This window comes from Telopea speciosissima, unplaced genomic scaffold, assembly GCF_018873765.1.
Source record: "Telopea speciosissima isolate NSW1024214 ecotype Mountain lineage unplaced genomic scaffold, Tspe_v1 Tspe_v1.0050, whole genome shotgun sequence".
Lineage (NCBI taxonomy): Eukaryota > Viridiplantae > Streptophyta > Magnoliopsida > Proteales > Proteaceae > Telopea > Telopea speciosissima.
Window position 1 is genome coordinate 67,174 of NW_025317386.1, and position 27,613 is coordinate 94,786.

Genomic DNA, 27,613 nt, shown 5'->3' on the forward strand with positions numbered 1-27,613 from the left:
ATGGAGCCTGGTATTTTTAGCATGCTGAATCTGAACCTAACCTTAGGCTCATACTAAACTGAACAGAGTCTACTATTTCTTAAATCTGTAGTTTTGTTTATTTGTTAAAGACATCTAGCGCTCATGGGAGTTTCTAACTGTAATTTGAATTATATTAGGATTCTAGTTAGGCCAAAAGGGCCAAATCTGTGTGGTTAATACCTATATGGAGCCTTGAAAACAGCATGTTTGTATGGAATTGTTTGGGTCTTTTGGTTATGGATCTCTTTCTTTCTTCCCCCCCCCCCCCCCTTTTTTTTTGTTTACTTTCAGTATCATCTCTAGCTTTATAAAATTTGTTTGAGTCTGGAGTATCAATGAAGAATGTTTGAAAAATCATATTTCTGTTGATAGACAGTAGAAGCAGAATTTTTAAAACTGAATTTGCTGGATGGAACATTTGAACCAGAAGCTAGCTTCCAGAAGATGAGGTTAGCACAGGGTAGCTGTGAAAAAACGGATTGAACAATACAGGGTAGCAAACTTGTGTTAAGTATCTAGCTAATGTGGTTGAATCTAATAAACTAGGCATTGTGAGCCTAAGTTAATGGGGGGAAAAAAAGGGAGTTATATATTAGTGATGTCTTTTGTTTTTCCTGCATTATTTTTGGTGTTTGGTTTTAAGGGAAATGCAAATAGTTCCTTCAGAAGTGAGATGTTTTACCGGAAAATGAAAATATTTCCCTTCACTTTCCTTGCAACCAAACAGAGCCTATGGTTCTGCCAATTTCTCCACTGTACAGCTGGTTAAACTTCATTGGTGAGAAAGTCACATTATTGAACTAGAGTAGGAATTAAGATGGCCCCTCTAGTCATACTTCTTGGATGTTAAAGCGGCTTATGCGTAGTTTTGATTATTACTCTTTTTCTCCTATTTGTAGAATTAAAAATGTTTGTGCACACTCCATTTCTAAGTAGGCATTGTCTTACCCTCATTAGGACCGAGCCAATTGGGGTCATTTGAACCATTTTCTTTGGTAATGAATATGACTGTTTATTTTTTTTGGTAATAGATATGTTTATTTCATATTGTTTGTTACATAATGTATGTATTATTATTCAGATATTATTGCTACTTCATCAAGGTCAAAAGGAAAATCAAAAGTTGGTCCTGGCTCTTGGTCTACCGTTGAGGTTGCCTTACTAGTTAGGTTGATGGTAGATAATGTAAGGGCTGGCAACAAGAGTGGGGCAACTTTAAGCAATAATGGTTGGGATGACATTCATACCCGGTTAGAAACCACTCTTGGTAGGGTGTTCGATAGGAAACAGATAAGGAACAAGTTCAACAAGATGAGGATAGAATATGGAAGTTTCAAATCATTGCTTCAAACTACGGGATTTGGATGGAACTCATTTACCCAGACAGTTACTGTTGATGATGACAGTGTTTGGGATAAAGCTATAGTGGTAAATACTATACTAATATCTTCTTTGGTTTGATCTAAACTATTATATTTAGTCTTATGTTGATTATGTAGTAAATACCTAATAATTTATTTGATATTGTATATAGGCAAATTCAGGATGGAAAAAATTTAGGCATCAAAGCTTGGCACATTGGTCTGAACTCCAAATTATATTTGGAGATTCTTATGCAATTCTGATCGTTTTACATGCTTTAAAGTTTAAACTTCCATTGGGAAGGACATTGCAGCGTTATTGTGTTTGACGATGTTGCCCTAAATTGGAAGTGAATCCAGGGACCATTGTCGTTCAGATTTGCAAATCTATAGGGGAATGCTTCAAACGGAAAAATTCGATATTATTTTTGGTGTGGAAGAAAGCCATTGGCAATCTGAACAATTAGAATTCATCTGCTTAGCAGAGGTATGGACCGGTTTTCAATTCCCTCCGTCTTACGGAAGCTGACCCTCTCTCTATCTTATTTGCTTATTTATAGATCTTGCCAATCTGGTTCCAAAACCTCTCTATTGTACAAGAGACATACTAGATCTAGCTTTCTTTCTTCTCTCTCTCTCTCGCCATTTTTGTTCACTTTGTTTCATTCTCTGAAATGGTCTACCAGTGTAAATTACGAGAATAATTATGCTTTCAGCATTACATTTTTATTATTATGGCTGTTATTTAATATGTTAACTCGTTCTGTGATCTGATTATTGGGTTCCCTGAACTACGTGGTTCCGGAAACATTAATGGATTAGACGTTAATATGTAGAGGATGGTTGGAGATTCTTGATGGGTTATGGCACTTCCAGATTTGCATCTAATGTTTTTTTTTTTTTGGGAATTATGTTGGATGGACAAAGGGGTAGCTATTTTTATTTTCATTTTTTAGCTTTTTGGCTTTAGTTCTTGTTTTGTTAATGCTGCTTCGGCTGTGAGGAGACGGGCATTTGGTGTTTGGGCAGCTTCAATTGATGACTGTTGATTGAGAGATTGTCATTGTGGATAGGGCTTTTTGTAGTTTGTTCCTTTATAATCTTAATTAATAACTCTGTTTATATTTTGGGTGTTTTTTGATCATTAGAAGTTAAGTTGAAGTTGAGGTTCATGCATTTGAGCTAATTTTGTAACCACACAAATTCACTTTGGAACTCTATTCTGTTCCACTAGGATTTAGAAGAAAAGTTCATGTCTCACTGAATTGTACATTCAGTCAATGGCTAATGTGAAGGACCAATGATGTTAATGTCAAACTCTTAGCTGTTGAGTTTTTTAGTGCAGCCTGATCATGCAGAATTAGTTGGGTGTTGATTTTGATTCACTAAACCAATTTTAAAAAGTTCAGCTGTTTGAATCAGTTTGTGTCTGCTATAACAGGTAACTGGCTATTGGACATACATTAAAAGAACTACTGACCAGCTAGTTTTGAAGTAAGGATAATTTTGAGGCAGGTCAGAGCTTCTCATTAGTTCCATGGCGGCCAGAACAAGTTCTTCACCTCTCCCCAAATCAGGAGCTGCTTTGAAAGGTTATAATTTTGCTTCAACTTGGGAGCAGGTATGTGAATTCACCCATATTTTTTTTCTCTCATGCATACTTTTATTTCTCGATTTCCAATGACCCTAAATTTTCTTAACTAAGATGTTGAATTTCTGATTATTAAAGAAAAGCATGAGGAAACTGTAGATTTTCCAAAAAAATTTCTTTATCAGCCAACCATGTTACATCCTCACACAATACCTGTATTTTATCCTATTTAATTAGGATAAAGTTTCCTACACGGATGGTGTGGGAGATATTCCCTCACTGTTTTTTTTTGTTTACGGAAAAATCATAGAAATCATTTCCCAAATTAAAGAATTTTTGCTTTTGAATTGCAATGTGTCTGGCATGATGCTTTGCATAATAGACTATCGTACATTAAGCATGGGAAGTGAATTTTTATTCTGCTTAATTGCATTGCTTCGGAACTTTTTTGAAATTGGTCTAATAATGTTCATAGCTTAGTTGCAATCAGCATGTTAAGGAACTTACAGACTTGGGCCAGAATGGGAACTTACAACCACTATATTGCAGAAGGCAGAATAAAATAGAATAATATGGGGAAGTTTCAATAAAAATAGAAGTAGGAAGGAAGATTTAGTTGAGGTTGATGGCTGAGAGATACCCCAAACGGTCATGTTTATTATCTTGTTCAGTCACCAGTAAGGAGTCAGGGATTGAAAAGCATGTTTCCTGTAAAAATGAAGCAGGTTGATTAGGGGAGAGGTACTTTTAGAGTGTCGTGCGATTGCTGATTACAATTAGACTGGAAAATGAAACTTTATAGGATGGTTATAAGAGCGGCCATGCTTTTAGGAGTAGAATGTTGCTCAACCAACATACAAAAGATGATTTTTAAGGGGAAAAAACGTGCATAACGAGGTTGAGTTCCGAATTTAATGGATTAGTGTTGAGAATGTTAAACTAGAATTGAAGATAAAAATATTTCATGAGAAATCCCCCCATTGGGGGTTGGCTCCAGTTGGTGATAAATTGTTTGGCCATGTGAGGAAGATCAACAATTGCACCCATGACGAGCGACTTAGTGTGAGTTGAGATTCTATGAAAGCTAGGATCTTATGAAATTGGACATACTTGCATATTCTTACTCAGTAGTGATTCAAAGTTCTTACTGATGCACAGCTGCAAAGAAGAAAAAGGTCTTGGAGGGAACTATCAAGGAAAGAGTAATTATGAAGATAAGACCTTATATAAAGTGGATTGGTTCAACAATGCATGGTTGAGCTGAACTTTGTTGAGTATTGCTGAGAGTTTTCAACTTTGGATGTTTCTGAGTGATTTATATGAGCAGAATGCATGACTTTTATAAAAAGGGCCATTACCCAGTGCTGGCCCCGCCCATGTGGGGTCCTAGGAGGGGTGAGTTTAGCCTTTGAGATCTAACAACAGAAAAATTTCGCACAATCATGTATGTATAGGAGCTCCTTGTTAATTCTTTTGATCAAGCAAGAAAATTTTATTAGGCCATTTGCCGTGGAAAAAAGCTAGACAGAGAAGTATACAAGCTGTGTGCAGTTGTCCACGGACCCACATCTGTACTGAATTTTGTCTATGAAAATTGGCCTCCCTTTTTGCAATTGAGGAAGACCTTATGTATATCACCTCTCTCAATACCTCGCCCCTTGCTAATACATCTGCTCAGGAGTTAGTAGCTCTAGGCCTCCAGGAAAAAGAGATGTTCCCCTGATTGCATAATGGCTTTGCTCTCCGAATCAGATACTCTAGCCTCCACGGAGTCTTCATATTTCAGTACTACCATTTTATCACCGACAACTGGGTTGCCTTCCACAGCAAGATGAGTACACTGCTGTGTAGCATAAATTGAGAATACCTGAATCAAATGTCCAAGTATGTAGGTTACAACCATAGTTGTCACGGCAACACCAGCAAGGCACCAATCCAGACAAAGCCAACTGGACGCCTAGATGCCTTAACAATTATGGTTACAACACCTCCTTATATTGTTGGACTACATATGTTCTCGCCTCAAAGATCCATCTACTCTGCTTCCACATTCCTTATGCAGTGAAGAAACGAAGCATCATCTGTGTGGTACCACCTCTAGATGCAAACAATTTACTCAATGAAAAAAGAGGGGGAGAGGAAGAAGAAAAAGCGAGCATTGCGTCTCACAAGGACAGACCAAAGCATGCTGTTTAAGCCCCGATAATAGCTCCATACTGTTTTTGCAGCCTCATTGTATAAAAGATGAGAAAATTTTCTTTTCCTTGCTGCACTGCAGTCTTCTTCCTTCTTTTTCTTTGATAAGTAACAATTTTTTTTGAGAAAGAGGAACAAAGCTAGTATATAATAACCAAAGTTAGCACATGAGTGCTCAGCCTTTTGTAAATAAACATGTATATTAGCATTCTTTCCATTTGCGAAGTCTGGTGATTCTGGACTCATGTGCAATTTAAATGATTCACCAGAACGAATGGAAATTGGTGAGTAATGGCACATGAAATTGACTAAGCAAGAAAGCAAATAGAAACTTATATAACCAAGGCAGAATTTAAAGTTGGTCTAATTTGAAGTACACTATCATACATATGCATGAATGGAATTTAACTAGCACAGATTAAATCATAAAACCAAAGTAGCGACTAGAAAAGGATTGATATCCCAATGCAATTGCAGACACGCTTCCTTTTTCAAAGCTTAAAGCATCAAATGTCAAGGCGAGAAACCAAAAACATGAAAACCAGCAAAGTTATATGCAGTTCTTTTTTTTTTTATTTTTTAAAGCCCAAAATGCCAAACAGGCCAGGTCACTGGTGTGCATGCCTCATGCTCCTTATGCCTTAGCTAAGGTGCAAAAAGACACACGAAGGAGAGAGCCTCAGGGATGTGCTGGGCCTGTGTGCAAGGTGAGGTGCACTTGAACTGCCTCATACCTGAGGCACGTGCCTCAGTGTGCCTTCAACATTGACAACAACAACAACAACAACAACAACAACACCAACCCAAGGGGGCTGGGAGACCTCATAGGAAATTACACAATAGGAAAAACATTCTTCTTATTAGAGAATGAGAAATAACAGACAAGAGGAGGTTGAGAAAGAGAGAACACCAATGTTTAACCATGGAACGAGGTCTCGCCGATATCTCGGTTTTTTGAAGGTCCGAGACGAGACGGAGGACGAGTTAAGGAAACAGCATCGACTCGAGATCTCGGTATTTTACATTACGTCGTAGCTTACCAAGATAGGGTCTAAAGTCAAACTCCTATTTGGACTTTGATATTTCAAAATCTGATAGTGTCATTGTGTTTAAATGGCCCAAAATAGGCTGTATACCAAGTTTCATGAGCTAACTAGGTCAAAAAGCCACCGAAACCTGGCTTCGAGTTCCCAAAAAAAAAAAAAAAAAAAAAACACTCGATCTCGGCCCAACTCGGTTTTCTGCCTGGCCGAAACCAGATTCGAAACCAAAATTTGTCTTCGAGTGCAATCCATGGAAGGGATGATTTCACTACAATATTTGTCTTTGAGTGCAATCCTTATTTAAGGATGATTTATGAGATGTTGTAGGAGTATCAATATACAAAGGTGAGTTGGTATTACAGCCAGGACTCTTACAGGATATCCCATCTCTGGACCGCCTACCATGCATGGATTTATCTAAGATAGGCATGCCATGCTGGTGCCTAATGGTAGTGTCAATCAGCGAGAGATTTTCTCTTACACTCCCCCGCAAACTCACGGGGGAAAGAGTCACCTCGAGGTTGGCCATAAGAAGCTTGAATCACAAGTGGGATAGCGGTTTAGTGAAAATATCTGCGAGCTGATCCTTGGTAGATAAGAAACGAACATCAAGATCACCCTTGGCAACTTTGTCCCTGACAAAGTGGAAATTAATTTTCCACGTGCTTGGTACGCGCATGAAAAACAGGGTTGGCTGTGAGGTATGTAGCTCCCACATTGTTACAGTATAAGATCGGTGCAGATGAAATAAAGACCTGAAGCTCTTTGAGTAAAGATTGAAGCCAACTCAGTTCAGCAGTAGCATTTGCAATTCCACAATACTCGGACTCAGTATTGAAGCGAGCAACAGTGGCCTGCTTGCGAGAGCTCCAAGAGATTAAATTAGGACCATGAAAAATAGTAATGCAAAAGTCGACCCCGAACCAGGGAAACCAGGGGGAGATCGATTGCAGCCAGGATCAACACGATAAGGAACAAATTAAATAGGTAAAACTCTCTTTTTTTAATTGTTGCTTTCTATTACATATGAATGGAGAACATAAAGGATAAGAAGAAAGGAGAAGAAGATATAGAAGAGAAGATAGAAGAGAAGATAGAAGAGAAGGGGGTAAATAATGCAAAAGTTGACTTCGAACCAGGGAGAAACCAGTGAGAGATTGATTGTAGCCAGGATCCACACGATAAGGATCTATTAATTGTGTGCAACAGCAGCAAACCTTGAAGATGATTGGGAATTGAATTTTGAAGAAGGGGAGAAGAGAAGATAGAAGAAGAAGAAGGGGGTAGGGGGAATGGGCTATCTCAGCCCTGGGTCTCTCACCCACAGCTATCCCAGCTGTTGAACAGGGAATGTTCAATAGGTCAGCTTACAAAATTAGAAACTTGAGAAATTGTAACTTCTAAAAATAGAAACCTAATGAAAATAGAAACTAGGCTTTATAGTTCAGCCAACATGCAAGGAACAAAATTAGAAACTAGTAAATATAGCAACTACTAAAAAGAAAGAAACAAAATTAGAAACCACTACATACTTAGACTTAATAACTAAGAAACTATTACAAAAATAGAAACTAAGTTAATAGCAGCTTCTAATAGAATATTCCACCAATATCCAACAGCTAATCTTCACACCAGCTGCCCATATCAGTCCTTAAATCACTATTAACGTGAACAGTAACTCGGGTACTGTTCATGTGAATAGTAACTTCCTTTTTTTTAAAAAAAAAAATTTCTGTTTTGGTCTCTTTTCTTCTTCATGCTTCTCTTTGGGCTGGGGTTGCCTTAGGTGATGTTCCATCGAACAAACAAAAACTTGCCACATCATCAGACCAGGCTGCCTCTCACAGCAGTTGGATCCCACAACCTTGCTGGGCTGGTTTTGGGGCTTGTTCATGCGGGTACATATGGACTTGTGATCTACATCAAATAGCAAACCCACCTATAGATTTTCTATTATCAGGGCAACCAGCTCAGTCAGCATCTGAAAAGGCGGATAACTGCATGGTGGTCGACTGGTGGAAGAGAAGACCATGAGTAACAATAAATTTGAGGTACTGAAGGAAGCGCTTGACTGCAGCCCAATGATCATTGGTAGGCTTGTGCATAAATTGACAGACTTTGTTAACTGCAAATTGAATGTCTGGTCGAGTTAGGGTAACATATTGGAGTGCACCAACACAGAAGCATTGGATCATCCATCGGGGTACCAGTAAATTGAGAAAGGCGAGCAGATGTGGTCATTGGGGTAGAGACTGGCTCGCAATCAGACATTTTTGTCTTGGCGAGAAGATCAAGTATATACTGTTGTTGAGAGAGAAGCAAACCCTATTCCATTTGAATGACGTTAATCCTAAGGAAATAATGTAATGGGCCAAGATCCTTGATGGCAAAGGCAACTACCATTTTAGCAATAAAATTGGAAATAACATTACTATTGCTGCCAGTAACAATTATGTCCTCCACATAGATCAAGATATCGATTGTGTCACCATTACTGTGGTAGATGAAGAGAGAGGTGTCAGTCTTGGAACTTGTAAAACCATACTAAAGAAGAAAGAAACTTAGTCGTTCAAACCAGGCACGCGGGGCTTGCTTCAAACCATACAAGGATTTTTGTAGTTTGCAGACATAATCAGAAAACTGTGGATCAATAAAACCAGGCGGTTGAGACATGAACACCTTGAAGAAAGGCATTTTGAATGACAAGCTGCCAAATAGGCCAAGACCGGGAAAGGGCAAGGGAAAGGACTAGGTGGATGGTGGTGGGCTTGACTATAGAGCTGAAAGTCTCATTGTAATCCAGTCCCTCTTGTTGATTATAGCTCTTGGCAACCAAGCGGGTTTTGTATCTGTCCAGGGAACCATCGGCCCTGTACTTCACACGAAACACCCATTTGCAGCCGACAATATTCATGGATGGATGACGGGGATCAAGGGACAGGTTTCATTTTTTAGTAGACAGTGATCTCAGTGTCCATGGCCTGTTGCCAGTGAGAAGAACGGTTAGCAGTGTAAAGGAGTTAGGTTCAGTTAGACTAAAGGAGAAAGCAAACCAGAAATAGAAGTGATGATTTTGGGGAATTGTGACTTGTGTCTATGAGGCACAACCCACTCTTTATTTATAATAATAAGATATGAAGTACAAAGACACAAATCCCTTAGGGCAACTCAAGATAAACCCTATGGATAATTATACCCTTGAACCCCATATTACAACATTCCCCTTCAAATTGGTGCATGGATGTCACACATGCCCAACTTGCACACAAGAGGACAAAACACTTTACTACTATCCTTTAGTAAAAACATCAGCAAGTTGGTCTCCAGACTTGACAAATGGAGTGCAAATCAGTTTTTGTTTCAGCTTCTCTTTGATGTAATGGCGGTCAATCTCCACATGCTTGGTGCGATAATACTGGACCAGATTGTGAGCAATACTGATAGCAGATTTGTTGTCTTCAATTAAGCATCATCGGTAAAGATGTAGGAACAGCCAGGTCCTTCAATAATCTCTGGAGCCACAATAACTCGCATATGCCATTGGACATGGCACGAAACTTAGCTTCAGCACTTGACCTTGCAACAACAGTCTGTTTCTTGCTTCGCCAAGTAAGTATGTTACCTCCAAAAAAAGTTCAATGACCGGATGTAGACCATTGATCATCACTAGAGCTGGCCCAATTAGAATCGGTAAGGGCTTCCACCCGTAGGTGATCATGTGGTTTTAGAAAAAGAATTCCCTTTCCTGGGGCAGACTTTAAGTATTGTAATATACGTATTACCGCTTCCCAATGTGATGTGTAAGGGTCATGCATGTATTGGCTAACCATGCTGACCACAAAAGTTATGTTTAGTTGGTTATGCGAGAGATAGATCAACTTCCCAACGAAGATACTGCCATTTATCCACAGGATCACCAATCTTGCTAGAGAGTCGAACATTTGCTTCCAATGAGTGCCTGAAGGTTTACACCCTAACATACCCGTTTTAGATAACAAATCCAAGGTCTATTTCCATTGAGAGAGAAGCACCCCTTTGGTAGAACGGGCAACCTCAATTGGCCGAGGTCCTTGATCTCAAATTCCATCCCAAGATGTGATTTGAGACGAGCAATTTCCTCGGTGTTGCTGCCAGTGACCACAATATCGTCCACATAGATAATAAGAACTGCATTCTTGGATCCAACTACCCACTTGCAGCTTACAGTCTTCTTCTGAATAGGAAAATCAACTAATTCCCAAGTACCATTCTTGTCTAAAGCATGCATATCTTCAACCATTGCTGCCTTCCATTGTGGGTCTTGAAGTGCCTCTTGCCAATTCCTAGGAAGAGAGACATAGGACAAAGAAGATACAAAAGCACGGTATGATGGGGAAAGAGACTCATATGAAACCACTTGAGAAATAGGGTGTTGAGTACAAGTTCTAACACCCTTTTGAACAGCAATGGGAGATCTAGAGAAGGATCTAAAATAATGGGAAAAAGAGACTTAGGAGAGGAATTATCAGGAGATGGCGGATTTGATGTAAGAGGATCTGGTTTACTTAGAGATGTAAACGGATGGTTGAAAATTCGAATTCGAATCGCATTTGTATTCATTTAGGAGTATCCGTATTCGAAAAATAATTATCCGGAAACTATCCCTATTTGTCCGAAAACTAAACATATACGAATTCGGATATCTCACTATTCGATCGGATATTATCTGATTCGTTTATATATCCAACGACAATTATTTATTTACGTATTATATTTATATAAATAACAGTTCCCAATGCTAAATGCCTTGGATTACGGAAAACTTGCCAGAGTAGGGTCCACCCATGACTTTAAGATTTTTGAATCTTGATTCTTATCGTCTTGCGTATAAAAAACAATAGTTTTTTTTTTTTCAATTTAGTTTTTCATTTTTTGTTGAGGAATCTTGAAGCTTCGACATCTAGGGTTTTTCCTTTTTCAAGAGGGAGAGAGAGCGGGATTGGAGGTGGAGAAGGGAGCCCAGGGTTGCCATCGATGCTAATAGAGAACAGAACAACCAGTATTTGAAGGTGAGAGAAAGAGGACTGAGGAGAAATGCAAATCTAATTGAGGAAGATCTTGCAGTTGCTGATCTTCACTGTTCTCGCCGTTGCCGAGGAAGGCAGATCTCGTTGAAGGTAGTGATGTGGCGTCGATCTATAGAAGATATGAGCAGAGTTCCCTTTTCTGTGTTCTCTGGTCGCTGATCAGGGTAATGAAGATCTAATTTGGCAACGATCGTTGGTAGTGTTGGTCACATATCTTTTCAAGTGTGATCTTTGGTCGATGTTCTGTGCGTTGATATTTGCTGAAAAAGGGATTTCTCCTTCCTCTGCAACTGCATGTGTCGAATCGAATCTCTGAATATCCGTTACTCAATCGAATTTGAAAACGGAGTTTATCTTTTCACTTCCGACGGATATCAAACCGAATTTGAATATTAACTAGGATTTTCGGATTCGAATGCGGATAGTGTTGTATCCGTAGTCCGTACTGAATTCAATCCTTTTACATCTCTAGGTTTACTGGGTAGGGTTGGTGCAGCTGTGATGGTGTCTACTTGCTTCCTACGAGCTTGATAAGTATAAACAATAGTAGCTGGAACCACTGCAATAGATTGAGGCCCGCCCTGGACAGAAGGGTACTCATTACCAACAAGAGAAGACATATCATGCATATCAGGCATATCGTCACCAACCCCTGGAGAGTCTCCCCCTTGACGAGATGCCAGAGAGAAATAAGGTGTAGCTTCATTAAAAATTACATCCATAGTCACATACATGCACCGGGACGGAGGATGGTAACATCGGTAGCCCTTTTGTGTAGGAGAATATCTCATAAACACACACTTTAATCCATGCGGTTCCAATTTACTGGTAATCTGATGATTCCTCACATAGCACACATAACCCAAATACCTTTGGTGGAATAAGAAAGGTATTGGACCCTTGGAGAGTCTGAAGAGGAGACTGGAAGTCCAAAACACGAGTAGGCATTCGGTTGATTAGATAAGCAGTAGTCAAGACAGCCTCACTCCAATATTGTGGTGGGACCTTCATTGCAAATAGGAGAGATCGTGCCACCTCCAGTAAATGACAGTTCTTACGTTTGGTTACCCCATTCTGAGCAAGAGTGTCTACACAACTCGTTTGGTGGATGATGCCCTGAGCTGCAAGATATGCTTGGAATGCACCATCCTTATACTCCAGCCCATTATCACTACGGAGAATTTTAATCTCGGCAGTGAACTGGGTGCGAACAAGATTGTGAAATAATTGAAAACAGGAAAAAACTTCATTCTTTTGATGCAACAGGTAAATCCAAGTAATATGGGTGTGACAGTCGATAAAGGAAACAAACCATTTATAACCAGAAACAGAGGTATAACGGGTAGGCCCCAACACATCCGAATAGATTAACATTAATGGAGAAACATTTCGAACATTTAAACTGGGATAAGAAGAACGGGTTTGCTTGGCTAAATTGCTAGCATCACAAAAAAGTTATTTGGAATTACATTTAAAAAATAAAGTGGGAAGAGCCCTAACTAAAGTACCCACTGGGGGGGGGTGACCTAAACGCCTATGCCAAAGGAGCAAGTTAGGAGAAGCAGCCGGAACTGAAGCAGGAATCAGTTTGATGAGAATGACGGTGAGATGGTGCAGCTTCGTCGAGCAAATAGAGACCACCATGAGCCCTATTAGAGCCAATTGTTTCCCCCGTTACGAGGACCTGAAAAAGACAATAAGATGGGAAAAAGGTTACTTTACAGTTAAGATCGAAAGTGAGACGACTAATGGAAATAAGATTGGTAGTAAAATTAGGAACACATAATACTGAATTCAATGGTAAGGTAGGAGTACATGTGATGGATCCCTTCCTAGAGACAGATGAAAGAGAACCATCAACAATGCGAACCTTATCTTTACCAGAACAAGGGGAATATTTAAAGAAAAGATTGATATTGCTAGTCATGTGATCAGAGGCCCTAGAGTCTATAATCCATGGACGTAAGGCAGTGGATGCACAATGACCAGCAAAAGAAATACCTGGAGGTGTAGAATCCGAAGATACCAAAGTGGAGGAAGAAGCGGAAGCATTATTGGCAGAGGCGGATGAGTACAATTTGGTTATCCTGAGAAGTAGCAGGGGCAGCACCAGATGGAGGATCAACAAGAACAGTCTCAGTATGATTTGCAGAAGGTTTCCACGACCACGTCCTTTGTTAGAAGGGGCAGTGGGACGCCCATGAAGCTTCCAACAAAATTCCTTAGTATGCCTCTCCTTCCCACAATAATCACATCTAATTGGTTCTCGATTAGTAGCAGAACGATCACTAGGACGGGAAGCCCCACCTTTAGGCTGCATGGGGGCACCAGAAAGAAGAGCTGATCGGTCCTGGGAAGGAGACGGAAGCATTGCAGCCCTATGGCTGTCCTCGAGCTGAATCAGAGAGTAAGCCTGTTCCAGAGTGGGAAAAGGATCTCTGCTAAGAACCTGGGCATGGAGTTGATCATACTCCACATTGAGTCCAGCAAGGAAGTCATACACCTTGAACTTATCTTCACATTTCTTGAACTTGATCACATCTTCAGGGGTACAGGCCTGGAACATATCATAGAAACCCAATTCTTGCCACAAACTGCGTAGCTCAGAGTAGTATTGGGATAGGCTGAGTTCCTTCTGCTTGGTTTCATGAAGTCTCTTGCGCAGTTTATAGATCTGGGCATCATTCCCAACCTGCGAATAAGTCTCTTGAGCAGCCTTCCTAATTTTTGCAGCCGTTCTAACAAGAGATAACCACGAGCAAGTTGAGGTTGCATGCTAGAGAGAAGATAGGACATCATTAGGGAGTTAGAAGAACTCCACTTGTCTTGTTCAGGATCTGCTGTGGTGGGTTTCTCCTTCGTACCAGTGAGGTAACCCAAATACCCGCGATTATGATAGGATAGTAAACGGATCCTTAGGTTGTTTCTGTGAGGTAAGGAAAGCCCTTTGTATTGTGTAACAAACACAAAATTACAAATCCAATCTTTTTATAGTTGTCTAGAATGACAGGTGTGAGGATGAAAATTTCACCCTCCCAGCATGTGAGGTCCCATTTGATAATGTTTTTGAATTTTTTTTTTCCTTCTGAAATTTAGAAAAAATAGTCTTTATGTTTTTTTGTTGTTTTTGTTAACATCTAAAAACATATTGATACCCACTTACGATTGCTAACCAATTCCAAGTTTTTAAAACCCATTTCAACCAAAGAACAACTTATCCTTAGTGCAAGCCAGTTTGGCTCATCCTTGGATTGGGAATTTAGAACCCGAATCTAGCCAATGTAGGTAATTGGCTAGTTGTTAGCGTTAGTAGTTTAGTGATGTAGAGATGAAAAAGACAAATGGAGGTGGGATTTTTTATGTTTTAGATCAAAATAACAAAATATCCATACATTTGACTGTGAAAAATTAACTTGCTTAAAGTCTGAGTGTAAAGACTGAAAAACCTGTTCTCAAAACTTATTACTTTTTGTTTTGAGGAAATAGACTTCTCCTATTTTCCAATACATATTTTTGCAAACAAAATTTTAAAAAACAATTGCATCAAACATCTTTTTTTGTGACAATAACACTTGTTTTTTGGTTCCAAAAACAAGAAAACAATTTTTGAAAACATTATCAAATGTTGCCTAAGCCTTTTCCCAACTAAATTGGTAGAAGTTCTGAATTTTTGCAAATTTAGACTCTTGAGTTTTGCAACTCAATATTACAAGCCTCTTGATAGGCTACAAATAACAGCACAATTGCAACCCTCTATCTAGGGTGGATATTCCAGATAAAGTGCATCTCACTCAACCTATTGGCCCTTTATAGATGCTAGGTTAATGCATGCAATAAACGCTCCCAAAGGATACCAGGAGAGGAGTAATGAAGTCCTCATTTATGGCCATATTCATAAAGGTCTGAAAACTAGTTGTCTATAGCTGTTTGACTTCTGCTGGTTTTCCAATAGTTCAAAATCTCGTCTCAGAAGGCCATTTCATTCAGATTGAAATGAGCGAAATACCGAAATTTTAGTGAAACAGTGTATTTTTCCCCATAAGTTTCACTAGGCCATTTCGGGGGGCAAACGGCTGAAATGACCGAAATTTTCGCCGAAACAGTGTATTTTTCCCCCATAAGTTTCAGTTGGCCATTTTGGAGGGAGAACAGCTGAAATGACCGAAAATTTCAATTGAAATGATCAAAATTTCAACAAGGCAGTTCATTTTTTAGACCAAAATGATCGAAATTTCGGCGAAACAGTGTTGATTCTGGGTTTCATCCTAGAACATCGGATCTTTGACGGGTACGAGTTTGGAGCTGATAGATGCTATGCGTAGAAGAAGGATTAATGTTGCATGTATCCAAGAAACAAGATGGAAGGGTCACAAAGCCAAGGCGTTAGATGACTTTAAACTATGGTACTTAGGAGACGAAAGAGGGAGAGGTGGAGTGGGCATAGTTGTGGACAAAGACCTTAAGAACGAAGTAGTGGACGTTAAGAGAATTGGAGATAGGATCCTATCTATCAAGCTGGTGGTAGTCAACGAGGTCATCAACATAGTTAGTGTGTATGCGCCGCAGGCAGGACTAGATGAGAGTGTTAAATTACAATTTTGGGAACACATGGATGGTTTAGTGCAAGAGTTTGGTCAGGGTGAGAAAATTATTATTGGAGGTGACCTTAATGGACATGTTGGCAGAGAACGTAGAGGTTATGAAGAGGTTCATGGAGGGTATGGAGTTGGAGAGAGGAATGAAGAGGGGACATCAGTGCTTGACTTTGTGATAGCGTATGATCTGTGCATTGCAAATACCTTTTTTAAAAAGAGAGATGAACATTTAATTACCTACAAGAGTGGGCAGCATGCAAGCCAAATAGATTTCTTCCTAACTAGAAGGTCTGACAGATTACTATGTAAGGGTTGTAAGGTTATACCCGGAGAGTGCTTAACTACCCAACATGGACTGGTGGTCTTGGATATGTACCTTGGTACGAGGCACCGTAAGAAGGCGAAACAGGTTTGTCCTAAAATTAGGGCTGTAAACGGATCGGATTGGGCTCGGATAGTGCTATATCCGCATCCGCATCCGATTAGCTATCGGACAGATTCGGATAGTGCTAAACAGATACGGACACGAATATGGATCGGATATTTTATCCATTTACATGTAAATATAGCCTTTCAGATAGCTATAGCCTATCCGTATTTGCATCCGTTTAGCTTTCGGACGGATTCGGATAGTGCTAAACGGATACGGACACGGATACGGAAAGCGGATTTCGACTATTCATTTACACCCCTACCTAAAATAAGATGGGGCCGGCTACAAGGAGCTCTCCTAGAATCATTTACCGATAAAATGGCCCTACAAGGGAGGTGGGATTTTGAAGGAGATACTAACGAGATGTGGATTAATATGACGACTTGTATTAAGAAGGTTGCTAAGGAAGTCCTTGGGATTTCTAAGGGTATGCGTCTGGGCCCTAGAGAGAATTGGTGGTGGGATGATGAGGTCCAAGCAGCCATTAAGACTAAAAAAGATTGTTTTAAGACCTGGCAAAGGACTAACGAGGCAGAGGATAAAATGAGCTATTATTCAGTCAGAAATGAAGCTCGAAAAATTGTGGGGAAAACAAGAGCGAAGAAATATGATGAACTTTATGAAAAGCTTAATACAAAGGAAGGGGAAAATGAGATCTATCGGATAGCTAAAATAAGAGAAAGGAAGAGCAGAGATTTGGACTATGTTAGATGCATTAAGAGCAAGGATGGTAGAGTACTAATACGGGATGCAGACATTATGGAGAGATGGGGTAAATATTTTTACAATTTGCTAAATGGAGCTACCTTGACTGATGGGGTCACTTCGGAAGTGGAAAGCAATAGGTTTGAAGCCAACACACATCATGGACAGCTACAAAGAGTTGAAGAAGCCGAAGTTAAAGAGTCTCTACGAAAGATGAGGGTAGGCAAAACACCAGGACCGGATGAGATCCCAATTGAAGTGTGGAAGAGCTTAGGAGGACGGGGGGTATCTTGGCTAACCAAGTTGTTTAACAAGATTCTGAGTACAAAGAAAATGCCAGATGATTAGAGGAGAAGTACTGTAGTTCCGATTTATAAGAATAAAGGTGACATCCAGAACTGCAATAACTATAGAGGCATTAAACTAATGAGTCATACCATGAAACTTTGGGAGAAAATCATTGAAGCCCACCTAAGAAGAGAAACTGATATATCGGAGAACCAATTTGGTTTTATGCCAGGGAGATCCACGACAGTAGCTATTTACCTTCTAAGGAGGCTTATGGAAATCTTTAGAGCTCACAAAAGGAATCTCTATATGGTCTTTATCAACCTAGAAAAGGCATATGATAGAGTTCCTAGAGAGCTCATTTGGCATGTCCTGGGGAAGAGAAGGAGCTCAAATTACTATGTGGATATAGTTAAGGACATGTATGAGGGCGTGGTGATAAGTGTCAAAACTGCAGAGGGACAAAATAGTGAATTTCCAATTACAATTGGGCTACACCAAGGATCAGCTCTAAGCCCTTATTTGTTTGCACTCATCATGGATGATTTTACTAGACATATTCAAGATGAAGTCCCTCGGTGTATGCTATTCGCTGATGATATTGTTTTGATAGATGAGACAGTGGAAGGAATTAATGCAAAGCTGGAATTATGGAGATCTAACTTGGAATCAAGAGGTTTTAAGTTAAGCAGAACAAAGACAGAATATATGATGTGTAACTTCAGGCAAACCACGAGAGATGATGAAGTGGTGAAACTTGAGGACCGAGAGCTACCACAAAGTGAATGCTTTAAATACCTAGGGTCAACCTTTAACAAAGAAGGTGATATAGAAGATGATGTTTCCCACAGAATTAAAGTAGGATGGTTGAAATGGAAAGGAGCATCAGGAGTTTTATGTGACAAACGCATGCCTATTAAGCTTAAGGGGAAATTCTACAGGACAGTAATAAGACCATCGATGACTTATGGTGCGGAATGTTGGGTAGTTAAGAAGAGTAATAGAGATAAGATGAGTGTAGCGGAGATGAGGATGCTGAGGAGGATGTGCGGCAAGACCAGGAGAGATAGAGTAAGGAATGTTTGTATTAGAACCGAATTGGGAGTTGCACCAATCCAGGACAAACTTCGTGAGAGCGGCTTGAGGTGGTTTGGTCATGTACAAAGGAGACCCATGGATGCACCAGTAAGAAAGCGTGACCAGATTCAATTGGAAGGAACTAAAAGAGGTAGGGGCAGACCTAAAATGACTATTGGAGAAGTGGTAAGAAAGGATATGCATATGGTAGGGCTCGATCCTAGTATGACCGCGGATAGAGTTGTTTGGAGGTCAAGGACCCGTGTAGCCGCTCCCTCATAGGGGGATGTTCCTGGGATGCTGCTTTGACTAATGCTTAAAGCCCTTTTTTTTTTTTCTTCATGGCCCTTTCGGATCCATATAATTGACCCCATTTAGTTGGGATAAGGTTATGGTTGTTGTTGTTGTTGTTGTTGTAGTGTTGATTCTGGGTTTTACCTCCTTTTTCTCGGGCATGTCGAAATTAGCAAAATTTTGCTGAAATTTCGTCGAGTTTTGAACTATGCGGTCGACCGCCACATGGTTCGGTCGACTGTCCTAAGTAGCCGTTAGTGCTAATGCCTCTATTTAGCCTTAATAACTATTTTTGGCCATCATCATGGATCACGAACTCGGTCGAAACCACTGGTTTCGGCCGTGATATCTCAGTTTCGGTATAAGTCAGGTTTCTACCATATTTCGCACATTTTGGTAGTTTCGACTAGTTTTGACCACCCTAGTTTCGACCAGTTCTTACAACACATGACATGTTGAGTTCTGCCCAAAAAATACAATGTTTCGACTTGGTTTTGGTCGAATCCTGGGAAATCTCGGTTTCCTGGCTGGTCGAAACCGGCCTCGGCACTGAGATTTAGAACCTTAGCCATCATCAGCTGGTTCACAATTCAGACTCTTACTCTGGAAGTTTTTCCTATCAGAGCAAGTGCTGTCTGGTTGACCTCTTGGTACATCCAACACATATGGGACGTCCGGATGATCGTCCATCCTTTAAGATATGTTGCCTTCATTAATGGGATTAATGTCCTGATGTATGGTCATGTGAGGAGTTTCCATTCCTTAAACTCTTTTTCCAGGAGGTGCTTCTTCAAGACGGGTGCAGTTGTGCGGCTGGTGCCTAGGTTGCTAATTTTAGAATTTTAATCTTTGATGAGTTCTTCCTTAAGTGCTAGGCAATATACATATATATATTTTAAACCGAACTTATCTAGGACCTGGGTCAGCCCCTAGAATTTTATTAAAATCCTCAAAAGAATAAGTGAATACACGGGGGGGACATACCGCCTTACCCCAACCCAAAGAGCAACAACACTCTTGACCTCTCAAAAGCCAAGCTAGGAAACCCAAAAAGAAACTATTTCCTGAGAATAGGCAGACCCGCCTTATCATCCCGTAGAATAGCCTGAAAATCACCCACAGGCATGCAGCCCTGGTAAAACGTGGCAGAGTCCCCGGTATCACATGCCAAGTTGGCAAGCCAGTTAGCCGCTCTATTACTCTTCCGGAATGCAAAAGTCACAGTAGCCTGCATAGCAAAAACCAAGGCCAAGATCTCACAGAACTAGTACCAACCTTGCCATAAATTACACTTCCTCTGGCTAACCATTCTGACCGTGGAAGCAGAATCTGAGTTAACCACTACTTCAAGGAGACCCAGGTCTTGACACAAGAGCAAGCCACCCCTCAATTCTCGAAGCTCGGCAACCGAGTTAGTGCAAACACCATAAAAACTAGCGAAGGCTGCTAGAACCTCACCATTTGGGTTCCTAATGACCCCCACCCCCTCCATTACTTGGATTTCCCCTACTCGCACCGTCCACATTCAATTTTACAGAGACAAAGGGTGGGCACCAGTAAACAGGCAGAAGGCGCTTCAGAGAGGGCAATGGAGGAATAATGCTAACGCATTGCAATATCAGCCCATCCCTCAAGGATCCTGAGTGACCCACCTTAGGGGGTAAATGGATTTCCCTTGCCCAAGCTTTTATTTTTTCCATTATTGACCCTGCAGTGCGCCTACTCTCCCCATGCCTTCTATTATTCCTCTCCTTCCAAAGCTCCCAAACGATCAACGATGGCAGGATTCCTGAGATGTAAACACTCAGGCTGTTACAGCTTGCCGAACTCTGCTATAGAGAGACTCAACTTCTGACATCCTTGTAGGGAACATAAGAGATGTCAAAAAGCCTGGAGAAATAACCCCATACTTGAGCAGCCATACTGCCATACAAAAGACAATGGTTCGTCGTCTCCGTTTGAGGGCTCCCACAACAGTTACATTTAGAAGCCAAGGGTATGCCAATCGACATCAAAGCCTCGTCAGTGGGGATCTTTCCATTGAGAAGCTGCCAAGAAAAGAAGGCCACCTTCAACGGAACGGATTGGTTCCAAATCCACTTCTCATAAGGAATCACAGGTGAAATCCTCCGAATCTCATTCCAGGCTGACTTAGTAGAGAAGCAGCCATCACTAGAGGGCATCCACACCAGGACATCCTCATTACTAGAAAGGGCAAACCCTCCCGAAGCAATATGGTCTCTAACTAAAGCTGAATCAATGCGCTCTAAAATGTCCTGCCTCCAAACACCATCCTCCCCCAAAACATCTTTGACACACAACTCCATGTCCACATGAAGGTCATTGTCAACATAATCAATTAGAGGACCAGCTCCCGTCTAGTTGTCAAGCCAGAAAGTGACCTTACCAGAGCCAAGCAACCACCGAGACCTCTCCAGTAGGAAACCCTTGAAAGCTAGAGCATTACACCAAGTTTTCGAGCTAACACCATGCTGATCAGCCAAAGTAACATGGAGATTCTTGAAGAACTTGGCCCTGAAAAAAGCGCTCCACAAAGACTGATTAGAAAGAACCCTCCAAAGCCCCTTGATCCTGAGTGAGAGACCAACATCCTCAAGGAGCCTAATCCCCAGCCTTCGTTCAGCTAGAGGCCTGCGGACCTTCTTCCAGCACACCCAGTGCCTCCGGTTACCCCACTCTGAGCTTCCCCACAAAATCCGCAAAGATCCTGTATAACCTCTGAATGACTGCCTTCAGCGGGTCTAGCGTTGCGAGAACATGGATGGGGATAGAAGAAAGGACATGTTTTAGGAGTGTAACACGTCCCCCAGAAGATAAAAGCCTTCCCTTCCAGCGTGCCACTTTGTTTCTTATTTTTTCCACAAGCCCATCAAAGAAACAAATTTTGAGCCTTCTAGAGTGCAGAGGGGCCCCGAAGTAGGTAATAGGAAGCGACTTCCTGGCAAACCCAGTCACTACCCCAACCATTTGGGCCCTAGCCATGGAGACCCTGTCCCCCAAGATAAAGCAACTCTTTTGCCTATTGACCAGCTGCCCCGAGAAGCCTTCATACCTGCTAATAAACCCCATTACTTGCTTAAGCGAGCCCTTCTGGCCCCTTGTGAAGATAATGGTATCGTCTGCGAACAGACAATGAGAGATACCCGGACACTCCCCTTGGAAGCCTGTAGTATGACGCATGCCTCTCTAGAAAAAGATTTTTGATGCCCTTGCTCAACACCTCCTTACCCAAGATGAAGAGGGCAGGAGACAAGGGGTCCCCCTGCCTGACCCCCCTGGTAGAATTGAAGAAACCGGACTGGCTGCCTCCCATCACTATAGAGAACCAGCAATTCTCCACTGTTTTCCTGATTAAAGCGATCTAGGCTTCACTAAAACCAAACCTGGAGAGGACTAACCAAAGAAACTTCCACTCCAATCGGTTATAGGCTTTTGCCATATCCAGCTTGAGGATCACGTTACCCCCACGAGCCTTCTTGTTCAAGTCCTGAGCGATTTCCTGGACAATGGAGATATTATCATGGATACACCTGCCCTGCACAAAAGCATCCTGCTCCTCTGCCACTAAGGAAGGAAGAAGACCTGCCAGCCTGGAAACAAAAATCTTGGCAATAATCTTATAAGATAAATTGCAAAGGCTAATGGGTCGGAGATCAACCATTACCTCAGGGTTGTCCTTCTTGGGGATAAGCACCAGGTTGGCCGAGGTGAAGCTTCTAGGGAGAACCCCGCCTTCGAAAAAATCCACAACTGCAGCCTAAACATCCTGGCCAACCACCTCCCAACATGCCGTGTAGAAATACCCCGAGAAGCCATCGGGGCCCGGAGCACTATCGCACGATAAGGAGAAAACAACCCCCTTCACCTCTTCCAGAGAGGGAGGTAAAAGAAGAGCTGAGTTCGCAGCATCCAACACCACCTTGGGAATAACTGCTAGCAACTCTTCATCAACCAAACATCCCTGGGAAGTAAAGATACTGGAGAAATGACGCACCGCCTCAGCCTGCACACCCTCAGAATCAGAGATCCAGACACCGTCCCCCCCTTTGATTCTGTGCACACACGCCTGCCTTCTCCTGATATTAACCATGGAATGAAAAAACTTCATGTTGCAGTCCCCCTCCTTTAACCACGTCACCCTGGACTTCTGTCTCCAGAAAATCTCCTCCTGGAGCAGCACCCCCTCCGAGGCATTTCTGGCCTCCACGAGAACATCCTTGGCCTCCGCATTGCCTCTCCGATCTACCTCAGCCTCCGCCCTACTGACCGAATGCTCAACATCCCTGACCTTCTGATGCACGTTGCCAAAGACCTCTTTGTTCCATTTGCGAAGAGCACTGCGAAGACATTTGAGCTTTAAAAACAGGACACTAAGGGGCGGGCCCACCACTGGCTTTTCCCATTGTCCCTTAACAAAGTCCTGGAACCCTGGGTGCTACAACCACATCTGCTGAAATTTAAATGCGGAGAACACCCTGCTGCGGACCACAGAAAAAGAGAGCCAGATGGGCGCATGATCAGAGTAGGTCCGATTAAGATGAGTGACCTCACTCCTGGGAAAGGCCCCCACACACGCAGTGTTCACAAGAAAGCGATCCAGCCTGGCCAGTACCCTCCCTGCTCCTGTCTGGTTATTCGACCAAGTAAAGATATTGCCACAATAGCCTGCATCGATAAGACCAGCACTGCTCACAAAACTTCCTAACTCCTGCAAAGACAGAGCAGGCAGGCCTACCCTTGCCTTTTCAAAAGGGACCACAACAGCGTTGAAATCCCCACCCACAGACCATGGCAGAGAATTTGACCTGGAAAAGAGTTCAAGCTCTCCCACACCTCCCTCCTCTCTGCCACTGAGCAAAGCCCATGAACAAAGGTAATAGCAAAAGAAACTGCGCTGGCATCCACACATTCTAGCATAACAAACTGGAGATGCTCCTCCACCACCCTAACTTGCAACGAAGCTTTCCAGAACACCCAAATCCTTTCCACCACATGCACCGAATCCATTTCAATCTGTCGCATAACCTTACGCGCCTTGGAAACATGCGCTTTAGAGTGCTAGGCAATATTACCTTGGACATAATTCGCATAACTGCCCATTCTCCCATCCTCTGCTATCGTAGAGGCAAGAGCATAATAATGTGGTCAGCCTTCAAGTATAGGCCTTGTATTTATGTTAGTTGGGTCTGGGCTTTTTTTTCCTTAGTTGGTTTAGTTGTAATGGGCTCAATTATAAAGCCTAAAATCTTAATCCAAAGGGATATGTGAGTTTATGTTTTAATCAAAGAGATTAGTTGATTGTGGGATGCTATCGGTAAGACGTACTGGGTAGGGAACTAGTATCTAAAGATGTCCTCTAGACAGGGTGTTGGTCCAAGGAAGGATATTGATTTGGGTAGCTTAAGTTTTAGAAGTTTCTTAAGACTAGTCATCTTCTAGGTGTGAGATCTACATCCCCCATAGTTGTCCTCCAAGTCGTGGAGGGTGTCCCCCTGCCCATGGCCCTTTCATGTTTTATTTTTTTCTCTATTTTTAATGTGTTAATAGTGAAGTCTTTTAGATTGGTGTGGGTTCAATGTTAACAGTCCAGGGATTGCTGAAATCAATCAACGAATGGAAGAAGGAAGAAGAAAGAAGGGAAAATTAGAGAAGAGAGTCCATACAAAGTTGCTTGGTGTATGAAGCTTCGCTTCTTTTCTCTTCTTAGCTGTACATGATCATACCTTTTATTCTCTCTCTCCCTCTCAAGTTTTAAAATAGAACTGGCTGGTTGGAATTTTCTTTTTTGATGAAAGTTACTGCCTTACTCTTTGCATTAATATACATTACTTGATTCTGCTCATCATTGTTCTTCTCGTACTACTATTCATAACCACATGTCAACTCTGGTTGGTTACTGAATGCCTTCTTGCAATTTCAACAGAATGCTCCGTTGACAGAGCCGCAACAAGCAGCAATTGTAGCACTATCTCATGCAGTTTCAGAGCGACCCTTTCCCATCAACATGGTAACAGGCTATTATTTCTTTTGGTTAATGGATCATGGTCATTAAAAGACTACTGTTCTGTGATTTTGATTAGTCAAATGAATTCTCAGAAATGATTCTTTTAGTAGCTTGAATTGTAAATCCACAATCGTAGCATTATTTTCTGCTGTTACTGTCCTGCCTATTCGAAAGCTTCCTTTTTATATTTGAGTTGGTTTTTTTTTCCAGGTATCATTGTCATAGAATTCATGGTATATGTGTGAGACTTACAAAAATGGGGATAAAAATGTTTCTCATCAATATAAAATGTTTGATGTTCTTGCTGCAGTCTCAAGAGCATATCTCAGTGCAGGACAATGGTTTGTCTGTTTCTCCAAAGGATAATTCTTTTGGAGACTCAGGGGTTGTAGAAACAGTTCTGGTCAACACGCATCAGGTATGCTCTTGGGTTCCTAGCATCTACATTTAATCAGTGAAGTTCAATTCCTTAAAGTAGTAACTGTTACTGTGAAATCAACGATTTGGCTTCCAAAAGCAATTGCTGTGCCTAACATGGTTTTGTAATGTGCAGTTCTATACATGGTTTACAAATCTTGAATCAGCCATGAAGTCAGAGGTTAGTGCTGATGGCTTAGCTGGCAAGAAATGCATTCACAATAAATTTTGTGAACACCGGCTTTATTTGTTCCTGATTTATCTTTTCTGGTTACAGACAGAGGAGAAGTATCGCCACTATGTAAATACGTTAATGGAACAAATGCAGATATGTGATGATATTCTTCGTCAGGTAAGCTTATGTTCCTTAAGATTGCATTTGGTTGCATTCCCATGCAACATGGGAAGGAAAAGTATAGGAGGGTTAAGGAAGGTGGCAAGGCTCGAATAGGGAGGGGATGGAATGTCACACTTCTGTAAGCGAGTGAACGGAGGGTGCGCTAGCGCAGCGAGGTCTGTTGGTGGGTAAATGAATTAATTCCCACTAAATCCGGTGTCATGTCAACCCTTGACTGACTGGAGGCCTAAAAGTGTCAAAGTAAGGAGGGGTACTCTGAGTCCAAGTTTGGGTTTGGTTGTGTTTCTTTGGGTATTATAGGAGGGAATTGTGTTGCTTTTGGGAAATAATCTTCCGTAAACAGTCACACCTTTGACAAATATAAAATGAGATCATATGTGGAAAGGGTATTAAATGGATCAGGTTAGATCCAAGATCTGCTAGGATATAAAATGGAGCAGGTTAGATCCCAGATCTACTCAGACCCATGTCCATTTTATCCTGGTTCGGATCTGAAAATTAGGTCCATTATATTTTTTTCTGGGTCAGATTGGGTTGAAATGTTAATCTTAGTCGGACTTGGATCCAGACTTCTATGCTGATACCTCTTCTATGTACTAGTGCCAGAAAAAAGGAGAGGGGAGGGATTTGTTGATAATCATATCAATAGTTAATCACAGTATCATGGCAACCATTTAAATAAGAGAAAACATTGTCTTTTCTTTTTCTGGTTCTTTGCTCCAGTCAACCAACTAAATGCAGCCTGCAATCCAGTATATTGTATTGTGCTAATGCCAATATGAAGTTTATGGGATAAATTATTAAGTGAATTTTTTATTTACTTATTTCATTTACTGTCCTTTCCTTCTTTAGTCTCCTAATTTCGCTGCATATAGTGCAGGTGGATGATACCCTTGATTTATTCAATGAACTACAACTGCAGCATCAGTCAGTTGCAACAAAGACTAAAACTTTGCATGATGCATGCGACCGCCTGGTAACTCTCTGCTTTTGTTTTATTAGCATTCTTTAGATTGTTAGTGCTGGTTCTACTCAGTTGTGGAGGAAACTTGGTAATTTGAAACATGACCTTCGAAACACCCTGGGTGCCATGTTACCCTGTTACAGCAAAGATACTGCACTTTTAGGTATTACTTGAATTGGAAATAGAAGCATCGAACATGATATGGAACCCATAAAAAGTTTATAAGGTAACGTGGCCTGTGTTTCTGTTTTAGAAAAATAGTACTTGAGTTCACAGTTAGATTCTCTCCTTCATAGATGAATTGGTACTCCTCAATATGGGTACATGTTACTGATGTACTGCTCTGCTCAGTGATTCCAAGTTATGTCCGCAGCCAATTTGATATGATTTTTATATGTCTTGTTTTCTACTTTTCTTGATAATATACATATTGGCCATATGCTCTTCCCATATTATGCTATTAAATAGCATGTAAGAGGAAGTTTTGAGGAGTGATGCGGGGAAAAGTGCATCCAAAGTTTTTTGCATGTATAAACTTTTATAACATGATATGTATTGAAACCAAGGTTCGAGGTCTCGGTTTCGGACCTGGTTTCGGTCAGGCTCAAAACCGAGTTGTCTTGGCCAAGATTCGAGATCTCGGCTGAGCGTTTTTTTTTTTGAGCCCTAGTTTTGGTGGCCGTATGACCTAATCAGGCCATGAAAGTTGCAGGATAGCCTATTTTAGGCCCTATAAACATAATGGAACCCTTTAATTTTTAAAAACTAACTAAAAATGGTAGTTTGACTTTTGACCTATGGTTGGTAGTCTACGCTCTATATATACAGTGAATCTTTAGTACTAGAATACATATAATTCAAGTAAAAAATCCTAAATAAGCATTAGGAATTAAAAGACATGAAATTATAAACCATTAAATAAATCATACATCAAACATTATTTATTACAAAAAGTCAAAGAGTGACATATATAATACTATAAGAATGAACAATACAAGCAACAATGTCAGTGAGTCACTAGTATTGGAATGAGTGCCGGGCCAGATCAAAACTACTAGAATGTTGGTGATGCCGAAGCAAGTTTTCCTTCAACTGAATCACAAAAGATGGCCATGTCATAGTGTGGCGGAAGAAACGCTCGAAGTTGTCCACGGCAGCCCTATAAATGGAATCGTCAAC

At 41.1% G+C, this 27,613-nt stretch overlaps 2 protein-coding genes across 7 annotated transcripts in view; both read left to right on the forward strand.

Moving 5' to 3' along the window:
* LOC122647447 (L10-interacting MYB domain-containing protein-like) lies at positions 1–1,711 on the forward strand. The gene is made up of 3 exons (XM_043840845.1): positions 1–10; positions 1,103–1,449; positions 1,556–1,711. The coding sequence occupies exons 1-3, from the start codon at positions 1–3 to the stop codon at positions 1,709–1,711; spliced, it is 513 nt and encodes a 170-aa protein (XP_043696780.1).
* A 1,076-nt stretch (positions 1,712–2,787) lies between these two features.
* Positions 2,788–27,613, forward strand: part of LOC122647445 (conserved oligomeric Golgi complex subunit 3) — a 98,343-nt gene continuing 73,517 nt past the window's right edge. For 3 of the 6 annotated variants that reach the window (XM_043840840.1, XM_043840843.1, XM_043840839.1), the window contains exons 1-6: positions 2,788–3,003; positions 24,615–24,698; positions 25,006–25,113; positions 25,249–25,293; positions 25,390–25,464; positions 26,351–26,446. In XM_043840840.1, coding sequence (XP_043696775.1) covers positions 2,920–3,003; positions 24,615–24,698; positions 25,006–25,113; positions 25,249–25,293; positions 25,390–25,464; positions 26,351–26,446 — 492 coding nt within the window. In that variant the 5' untranslated portion in view covers positions 2,788–2,919. The remainder of the gene's footprint in view (positions 3,004–24,614; positions 24,699–25,005; positions 25,114–25,248; positions 25,294–25,389; positions 25,465–26,350; positions 26,447–27,613) is intronic. The other 3 variants (XM_043840838.1, XM_043840842.1, XM_043840841.1) reach the window with 2 other exon arrangements.

Excerpts from the sequence above, each read along its gene's own strand:
- LOC122647447 (XM_043840845.1), top strand. Across the intron at positions 1,450-1,555 it reads TTTGGGATAAAGCTATAGTG|GCAAATTCAGGATGGAAAAA; the intron begins GTAAATACTATA and ends TATTGTATATAG.